At 36.7% G+C, this 9792-nt stretch overlaps 1 protein-coding gene and 1 long non-coding RNA gene across 2 annotated transcripts in view; one reads left to right on the top strand and one right to left on the bottom strand.

Annotated features, from left to right (window-relative positions):
* The window catches only part of LOC118405658, an 8100-nt gene extending 6942 nt beyond the window's left edge, over positions 1-1158 (bottom strand). The window contains exons 1-2 of the long non-coding RNA XR_004829926.1: positions 1013-1158; positions 406-517 (exon numbers count right to left, since the gene is read on the bottom strand). This is a non-coding gene — a long non-coding RNA (uncharacterized LOC118405658). The remainder of the gene's footprint in view (positions 1-405; positions 518-1012) is intronic.
* Positions 1-9792, top strand: part of LOC118405656 (myosin-IIIb-like) — a gene marked incomplete in the record, with an annotated part of 46191 nt that overhangs the window by 2923 nt on the left and 33476 nt on the right. The window contains 2 exon segments of the mRNA XM_035805232.1: positions 8681-8815; positions 9204-9379. Coding sequence (XP_035661125.1) covers positions 8689-8815; positions 9204-9379 — 303 coding nt within the window.

Raw genomic sequence — 9792 nt, 5'->3', positions numbered from 1 at the left:
AGTAAGTGTATGGATGTGGGTTTGCTGTCTTACTTTTATTGTTCATCTGTGAAAAAGGTCAAAGAAAAGTTATTGATTGAAGCATACATACCTGACGATAGGTGTATCACACTGACATGCGATAAAAAGTGTCAGAGACCAAGGAAAGTGTATTACCGGTATATGTGGGTTTTCTGTTTGGTTGTATTGTTCTTGTGTAGTGTTAAAAAATAAAAGAATAGTTATCAATAAAAACATAGGTACACGTGAGCAGATAGTTATTTCTACATGTAAAATTAAAAAGTGACAGAGACCAAGGAAAAATTTTGTCTGGCCACCATAAGCAAGATGTGGGCTTGAAGTCTACCTTGTATTGTTCCTATATATAAAAGGTCAAACAAAAGTTATTGATGAAAACGTACATACGCATGGACAGGTAGCCATGATGTTGCGTGGTAGCGATCTCCGGGGGAAAAACCGAAGACTGCACGCTCAGACGTTAAACCTTCGCCATCAGTCAGGACTGACAGATAGTACCCTGGGGACAAGAGTGATTCAATAAGGCTTGTACCTGGGATAAAAGGATGTCATGACACCAGCATTTTTCAAGCATAATTGAAATCTTAACAGTTCCTTTCAGTTCCAGGCATAGGGTAAAAAGATACTTGCATTAAGCTTTAGCCTGTTTGTTACAGATTTTATCGTACAGTTTTGTTGAGCATAAGATTACTTGGATAAAGATTCAAAAGCCTTTCTAGTCAGATATTTTTTGTTTAAATTTTGTTAACCTTAATGTTCTAGTGGCAAAATAGAAAGCAAGACATACAAATAAGGATGTTAAAGTTACTGTTAAAAGTACCAACTAGAGAATGCAAAATTAACTGACTGAATAAGATACAAACAGTTGGTCCAACAAATACAGTTAAATGTAAGACTGAAATGCATAATATATTGAACAAACACAATTCTGCTGCAACAGACATGAAGGGAACATGTTGGAAAATTGTTCTGTAATTTTTTTTCTTAGCTTTACCTGTTTGAATGGACAGGTACTCGAGGAGTGAGAAATATAGGTCACAACTGTGCCGGTGTAGTTCTTAGGCACGTGTCCACGGCATCATTAAGTGGGGCAAAAGGAGAAAGAAACTTAATTGTTTTGTCAGTCATCTTAAGTGGCTCTGTTGGGGTTTACTTTTCGTATTTTGAGATTTCTTGGTCATGCAATAAACCAATTTTGTGTTGACATTCTTTTCGAAATTATCGTATAGAAGCTGGTAAATTCTCAAATTGATAAAGTGTTTTAGGAGGAAATAAGGCTTTGAAAAGTGACAATTGTGACTTGTCTAAAAACAAGCTTAGGTCGGTTGTGGTTGAAAAGCTTCAGTAATTGTTTAAAAGCCTCTGTAGTGTTACCAGTACTGTTATTTTCATGAAATGTGTATGCTTTTGTAGAAACATTTTACCAGCTGTCTTTGCTCTTTCTTTGTCTGTTGTCTTAAAGACTTACGAAGGAAACAAATAGAAAGTGCCTTGGATAAGAGGGCTGTCACCACTTAATTGGTGCTTTGCATGGTAAAGAGTACTAAGCAAACATGATTATAAGGCTTCTCTTCATTTCTTGTGTACAATGGAAACAGATGGCTTCTTTTTAATTGCCTTTTGTGACAAGCTTTCCATGCTGATGCAAAACCTGAAAGGAATGATCACACAATGTCATTCTGCTTTCCATACCAACAAATGTCAAGATGTTTCTTGTTTTTATTTGAAAAATAGTACATGCTTTGCTTCCCATTTTTCCACAGGGCTCAAAATTCCTCTTCAGCACTAATGTTAACATTGAAAACACCTACACTAGATAAGTTCTTATTGCATAACTCAGATTCTAAGAAATTATCATCATGAATCATGCTAAAATAAGTACAAAGATGTTCCGTAGATAGCGACCGTACAGCAACCAAAATTTGTTTTTGTTTGACCTAGAATTCATAACTCAGTGTGATGTTCTATGGCAAAGTATGATTTAAAAGACAAAGAAACATACAGGTTGTAAAAATTTGTCCATGAAATTCATTGAGTGAACTGTGAAATGTTTGGTCACTCAGTTATCTGTTCTTATTTCACAGATGGTAACAGTCAATACAACTTATTACAAGAAAAAATTCACATACTCCAGTACATTGACTTCATATAATACAGGTAGACACCATAAACACCTGCACAACTCCAATTTTACCTGAACATGCGATTTTACATGAGCTCTGTTTCATTTTCACATGGTCCTCCTACTGAAACACTGAAACAAATATTTTCCAGTTTGTTTCCCTCCTTAAAAGCCCTCAAACAACAAACATGGGAGAAGCTTTTACTAAACAAAGCCTTGTTTTGAAACTGCACCTCTACAAATTAGACATGCAAGCAGGTGGTTGTCAGACTTTGCAGAAAATTTTCATTTTCAGGACACAAAAATACTCACCCAAAACCTTCTTCAGAGGAATAAGAGTTGGAGGGAGTTATTAAATGTTCAACTTCAAGTTAGATATTTACAGCTGTACATGTTTGTTTACAACAGTTTCAAGGAGTTTCAGACAACAGAAAGGGAGGGTTGGCTCAAACAAGACCCCAGACACCATCTCGTTTTTACCTGATGAAGTTTCTTGCAGAATTTTTTTTCAAAATAATCAAGTTCTCATTCAAACTTGTTATTATCTTCAAAGTTTTGAAAATGAAATACAAGTAAGAAAATTGAAACATAAGTCATATACTTACCAGCTCATGCAAGGCCCCTGATGCATCTAAAAATCCTTGCCTGATATAGGTACATACAGTAATGAATTGCTTCATTTTTAGCATATGGCAGCTGCACATTTTGACTAAAGAAAATTTTTTGTATAACGTTATAAAGTTTGGCTGGTTCAATGTTAATTGTGTTATGGAGTATCATAACTCACTGAAAACTAGGACAAATGCAGTAGAATGAAGTAGGTTAATGCAAATAGGATTGATATTGGAGAATGATTGTTTGATGTACAGTAACATTACTACAAAACTGACCTATATTTTATGTAGGAAATCTCATGAATATACAGTACTTACTGACTGTCCATCACAATTATGTCAAATATTTGCATTTTCCTGTTTCATTTTTTATTCCTCATGATGTTTAGGGCTATGCGATTGGCATTGTTTTGCTAATCAGGTGCAATGGAAAGGTTATTTTGTTAAATGCGGAAACAAAAAAGAAAGAAAAATCAATAAATTCTGGGAGGGGTCAAATAGTGCTGAAGGAACGCCCTAGAAAAACTTGAACTTTGTCCTGTATGGTACAGTTACCTGAAGAGTGAAAAGTTGGATACAAGTTTGTCTGACAGGTTCTTAATGTTGCTGTACAAAGGTTATAGTCTCTTGGTGAGTATAGAATTATCAATACTTTGTATGTAGAAATCTGTCAGAATTGATAGAAAAGGTTTTGTTCTTATGTGAAGGCGTCTGAGTGGTCAAACACCTGCACTGGGTCATGAAAGTTAGGGAGATTGTGGTACAAATTGCAAAGTTCACTTTCATTTACAGATATTTCAAACATTATTGGAGGTTTTTTGATGTTTGAGTTTTTCTAATATTCCTGTTATTTAGAAGGCTAAAAAGATTTTCAATAATTGATCATAATGGATCAAATTTGTCAGTCTGTTGTTATGCAGCTTGTACTTCCTCAAGTTCCTGTACAAAATTGGTGTGTTACACATTGAGGTTATCTACTAGTTATGCATAATAATACAAAGTTCATGTAGTAATCATAATCTGAGATTATGGTTAGACATTTCCATTTGGCTAACATGTTTGTAAAACAGAAAATTAAAAAAAATGAGACTAGTGACTGTCAAGAAAAGATGTTTGCGAATAGCAAACCTGTAAGAAGACCCTGCTATGTATCTCAATCTTAGATAATATCTTTGCAATATGTCATCAAGGTCTGGACCAAGAATTTTTTACAAATTCTTGTACATGACAACTTGCTCAACTATAAACACACAAATTGGTATGTATAAACTATAATGTGTGTATGCAGGCTTGATAGCAATAGAAGAATCAATTCATAGTCATTCTTTTCATAACTCAACCAGGAAACCAGTGCAGAGTCTTGGTTTAGTAACACTTGTCTGAAGCACATAAAAGACATGTGATTCCACGATTCCAAAGTTAATCCATGTTGAAATTGGACTGTCAGCCCAGTACAGATAGATCACTGTATAATGGATGTGCATTAAAGTTTGTTTATTCTCTCCTAGAGGAATGGATCAACATTCCATGTCAAAAAGTCAGGTAGCTATGGAAACATACTGACACAGTGGCTCTGTGTGTATCTACTTCCTCTACGAAATCGGAGGTATTTTGGTCTGTGCGTTTTTTTGCTCCTAGTGTATGTCTGTACCTATGTGAATTTTGTGACAGGATGTGAGGTAGAAGATGTTGTAACTGGAGACTGGCAGGATGGGAAGCTAGGATTGGCTTGGCCTGGATCCAACATTATTAATTAGTCCTGCAAAGACAGAAGTACTGGAAATGCATGTTTGCAGGGATTTGATTTCGCGGTAGCGGGAAAAAGGACTTTTCGCAGTGGTTTTAAGTTTGTGGTAGCACCATGCACTGTAGTCTCTTACTGCCATGGAAAAATTTATGTTCACGGCGGTTTTAAGTTCGCGGTGAAGCGGCCACTGCGAAAACTGCGAACATCAAACCATCTCAAAAGTTTCTGCATTTAGAGTAGCAAGAATTTAAGAGCAAAACAAGAAATGCACAAAAACTCTTGATATTTCGCTGAGGTATGACTAATTTTTGATATATTTCATTTCTTGTTTCTGATGTGTCCATGCACAGTAACTCAATCCTGTTGTTACTAGTCTCAGTGCAAAAGAACAAAAGCAAGTCAAGGTTCAACATTTTACAGTGTTGACTTTTGAATGCTAATCCTATACAAATCATGTTGGAATCAAAGTAGCTGTCAGGCGAGGTACACAACTGCACATTCAATGTTCCTGCACCATTGTTGTTGTCACGATATCAGCCCAAGTATACTGTAAATGCATTTAAGTTCGCGGTAGCTGGAAAAGGGACTTTTCGCGGTGGATCTAAGTTCGTGGTAACACCATACACTGCAGTCTAATACCATGATAGAAAAATGTTCGCGGTGGTTTTAAGTTCGCGGTGAAGTGGTCACCGCGAAAACCGCAAACATTAATCTACCGCGAACATTTCTGCATTTACAGTACTACTACTAGCAACAGTACAGATCTCTGTTCAAATAAGGATACAGCTAACGTTAAAAGCCAGTTGTACAAAATGTACCAGGTTGCCTATTGTAACTCAAGGTGCCAAGCTCAAAAGTGTTCATGAGTGTAACTAGATATGGCATGTACAATGTGCATAAAGAATTGATTGGCAACAGCATGGCCAATCTTGACATTGTAATAGGGGAGGAGTGTTCACTTTACTGGCCAGCTCTAGAGTAGGAGAAAGCAACAAAATGTCAGTCATTGATGTGTTTTAAAGGTACACATTGTAGAATTTTGGCAACAGAACTGTAAATATTCTGAATGAAAAAATCTAGAATATTTTCTTATTTCTTTTGGACATTTGCAGCATCGGTAAACATTACAAAAGCAAGACATACAAAGTCCCCTAGTTTTCTCCTCAACCTTTGAATGGATAGCCTTAAAAAGCTGTTTGTCCTTTTGCACCCTCCAAAGTGCTTTGTGTCCATGCCTTTAGAATCAGTTTAGCCTCTAAAAGGTAAAGATTACCGAGCAGCTGTACATATACACATTAAAGGTCATGGCTAAGGCCTGGTACAAAAACACAAAAGAAACCGGAAAGAAGGAAACAGTTACAGTCTACATACACAGAGTCACTCGGTAATCCTTGAACTCAACTATGCTCAACCCTTTCCATCTTGTACATGAGAAACAGGTTTCTGACAGAATATTGAAATTATATTTGCATTGTATGCTTGAACTAGATAAAATGTGTAAAAAAAGATATGTTTTAAAGTCTCAAACAAAATTAACCAATGGCCTGCAGTACTAAGAAAAAGCTGCTAGGTGGCCCAAACCCTCTTATACTTTGTCCCAAGTGATCCAGACAATATCAAAATTGGAAGTTCTGCTGCAGTACCATTAAAAGCTGCCACAGGCCCAATCTCATCTAATCTGATCTAATCATTCTAAATTAAAAATTCTTCATTTTGCCAACATCTACCAACTAATAAAGTATCATAAAGATCTATCCACAACCTCTCGAGTTATGCCTTGAAAGTGTAACCTTCTTGACTTGGCAAAGGTAAAAGTACTGCAACAGGTTAACAGATACAATTATACATTTGCCTTCTTGGAGAAACAGTGGTACGAAACACCATATTGTATTTTTCATGGCCCAATCCAGTTCTAAAGAGGCGATGTTGCATGACAATACGAGAGACCCCAGGTGAATATAAGGGTAAAGGTGTGACATGCGTAAAAGCTTTTCAAATACAACTATTGTCACAATGTTGCCACTCCATACGTCATGAGTATACCAGCCGCAGTGCAAAACTATCATGCCCCGCGTACTTTACCATTTTACCAACATGTGCTTGGCTACGCTTCGCTTGTGTTTTGTGTCCCACCACTTGCGGTCTGTTGGTTGAAAGGATTGGACACGGTTTGTGTAAGTTTAGATCCTGCTATATTTACATAAGGGGTTACGAAGACAGGCTGTCCTTTTTTCTTCTGGGAAAAAATATTCTTCTCTGCTATGATGATGGTTGGTAACTTGGCTACTTGTATAACCAGAATATGACATTATGACATTATGCAATACATGTGATAGTTGGTTAGCCTGGTTAGTTGGAGGAGGTGTTCAGATAGTTGCGGCTTGCTTGTCACCTGGGCTAATATTTGACACACTTAAGGTCAAAGTATGCTCACCTTCAGTGTAAATAACAAGTTGCTAGAACTTTTAGGAAAAGACTCTGAGTGAGTTCTTTTTTCTCTTTCTGGAAAACAAAACTCTAATTGTTTAGTCTTTAATATAGATAGTTTGAAGTTGAAGACTTTGCAAGTAAGATAGAGATGGTATAATGGGGTTATAAACAAAACTGCCCAAGAAGACCACTCAGGGAATCAGTAAAATCTGGTCTATGTGGACAGGTGGTTATTGTAGCCAAGATTCTCAATATAAATGTGAATGGGAAATCTATTTAAGGAACCACCAATTGCAAAAAGTGACTGTCAAAGCAAGTTATTTAAGTAAAACTCCAATACAGCCATGTACAGTCATACTGTGTGGCCACCTCTGCATAAGAACTACCTGGCCAATTTGACCACTTTTTTGGTGGTCCCTTAGATCATTTTTCCTTATTGACACAAGCATTAATATAGTGACCACCTGTCATAAAAATATGCAGTTTTGACTGTATACCTATCCAAGGATTCAAACCCATAACCTTCAATCCTGAAGTGGATTGAATTGTTAACCACAAAACCACAGTATTGTACAGCGGATGTTGTAGTGATGTATTGTGATGTACCCATGTAAAAGATGGGGAGATAACCCAAAGTACTCCAGATACAGATCAGTTAAATGCCATCACTTCATTTCTCATGCAAAGTAAAATGCTTCTTCATTAATCTTTCATAGCGGCTTTTCCTTACGTGTACCGCTCGAGAGACAGACTGACTATGTCTGTCTCCAAGACCCATCCCTCCGTCATATGATGAAAATTTCTTTGTTGGGACTGACGAAATGTTACTCTATCTATGAAAAAACTTCATAACATGATATTGCAAGCGTACAATGACAGATTTAGTGACAAAGATTAACAAGATGGGCTCCCATGAGTGGGATAGAAAAAAATGTTAAGTTGGAGATAGGGCTGCAACAGACTATCCCAGAATTCAGCTTGTAGTACCGTAAATTTATGTACTTATGCTGTGGTTCTATTTTGTGAAATGAGCTTTTTCATGGTGTTTTAAATTAGTGATTGAAACAATTCTGTAGTACAGTAGTCATACATTGGAAAAAAACAGTAAAAAAACCTGGCAAACATTTCAGGATTTACAGTTACTGTAATTTTTGCTTCAAAATACTGTCTGCTGACCCATATAATTTTATTGCATAAAAGTCTTGCATAGAAAAGTGTCATTTCTATATTTTGTAATCATTTTTTTTTACTTAATTGGAAATAAAATGTCTTCTACAAAGGAAAACCTTATATATGTTTGTTTGTATACTGTTATTATATAATAAGAATTTTGTCTGTTTGGGAAGAACAGGGAAAAATGTGTATGAATAAATAATGAAATTTGGATGGACTAATGCTTGGTCTTATTGTTGATAGGATTACTAACCCTGTAATTCAGAATGGTTCCATACTGTACTATACCATCACTTGAATAGTGGCACGCATGTATATACTTTAGATCTAAATCATATATCAGAGCGTTCATAGTCAAATGCTGGCACAATGTTGCTCATTCAATTTGTTTTATTGAGAAACATTGTAACTTACGGTTGTAAGTCTTTGTCTAGTGCTATTGAGAAAGTCATCCTGCCGACTTTAATATAATCTGTAGCAGAATTTATCGTAAAATAAAATGATGTTCTAGTCCGATGCAGGTCTCCCTTTAGAATTGTGCTTTGAAATGATATTTTTTATTGCTGTATTTTTCAGAACATTGAATGATGTTCAAGACCAGTAGGATAGACTTCAGCAGCCTGCCCGACCCCACCCCAGTATGGGAGCTGGTGGACAACATCGGGGTGGGCACGTATGGGGAGGTGTACAAGGTGCAGCACAAGAAGACAGGTAGGATGTGATATTAGTTGATATAGAATTGTATTGTACTACTTAGTTGTTTTTTTTTCAAATGGATAATTGCAAATTATTGCATTTTGATTCAAACCATCATGGTAAAGGTGAACTAGCATTACATGACATTGTATGTTTTCAGCATTGTTTATTGATGCAGACTTGTGATCTTATAAAGATCTCTCAAACTTGAAAAAACAACAACACATCATCAAGGGCAGATGGGGTTTGAGTGACATATGTATCTGTACTAGCTGGTATAAACGCCCATCAGTGTAACACACCGGCCCAGCTTCACAGGCATAAGGCGCTGGATGGCCTGTCACACCTAACCTTTAAGTTAGCACATCTAACCATTTTTTGTACCAATTGTTACTGTTTACAGGTGAGATTGCAGCAGCTAAGATAATGGAGGAGGTGACAGACATTGATGAGGAGATCGATGCAGAGTACCAGATCCTGTGTAAGCACTCCAACCATCCCAACATCACCAGGTTCTACGGCATGTACTACGCCAAAGGGGAGAGGAACAACTCTGGACAGCTGTGGTTGGTCATGGAGGTATGGACCCATGCAAAGTTGTATCCATCTTATTTGTTACCTCTTGAGCAGGGATGTTTTGTTTTTGGTGTGTCTTTTTGTGTTTGCTTGTGTCCATAGTTTTATTGACTGCAGTTAAGTGACAGGAAAATGGTGTCACGGGAAATTTAGGGGTCAAATATGGTAGTTAGTTTCAATATGGTAGGCCTGTTAGAGACACTGACAGGAAGGTATATAATTAGGTCAAAGGTTCCAGAAAAGGTTATCTCATGCCCTGACTGTGATATTCGTGTCTGTTCCCTGATCCGGGCCAGTGGAAAAAACATAATAGTATTAGACAGACTTTATTCTTTATGCAAGATTCACAATAATGCATGAAATAGGAAATTCACAAAAGCTGACAATATTTTCAGAGGTATGAATCCTCATTTCTT

The sequence above is a fragment of the Branchiostoma floridae genome, chromosome 18 (assembly GCF_000003815.2).
Source record: "Branchiostoma floridae strain S238N-H82 chromosome 18, Bfl_VNyyK, whole genome shotgun sequence".
NCBI lineage: Eukaryota > Metazoa > Chordata > Leptocardii > Amphioxiformes > Branchiostomatidae > Branchiostoma > Branchiostoma floridae.
Note: the sequence above shows the minus strand (reverse complement) of the source record. Positions and strands in the feature narration are given on the sequence as shown.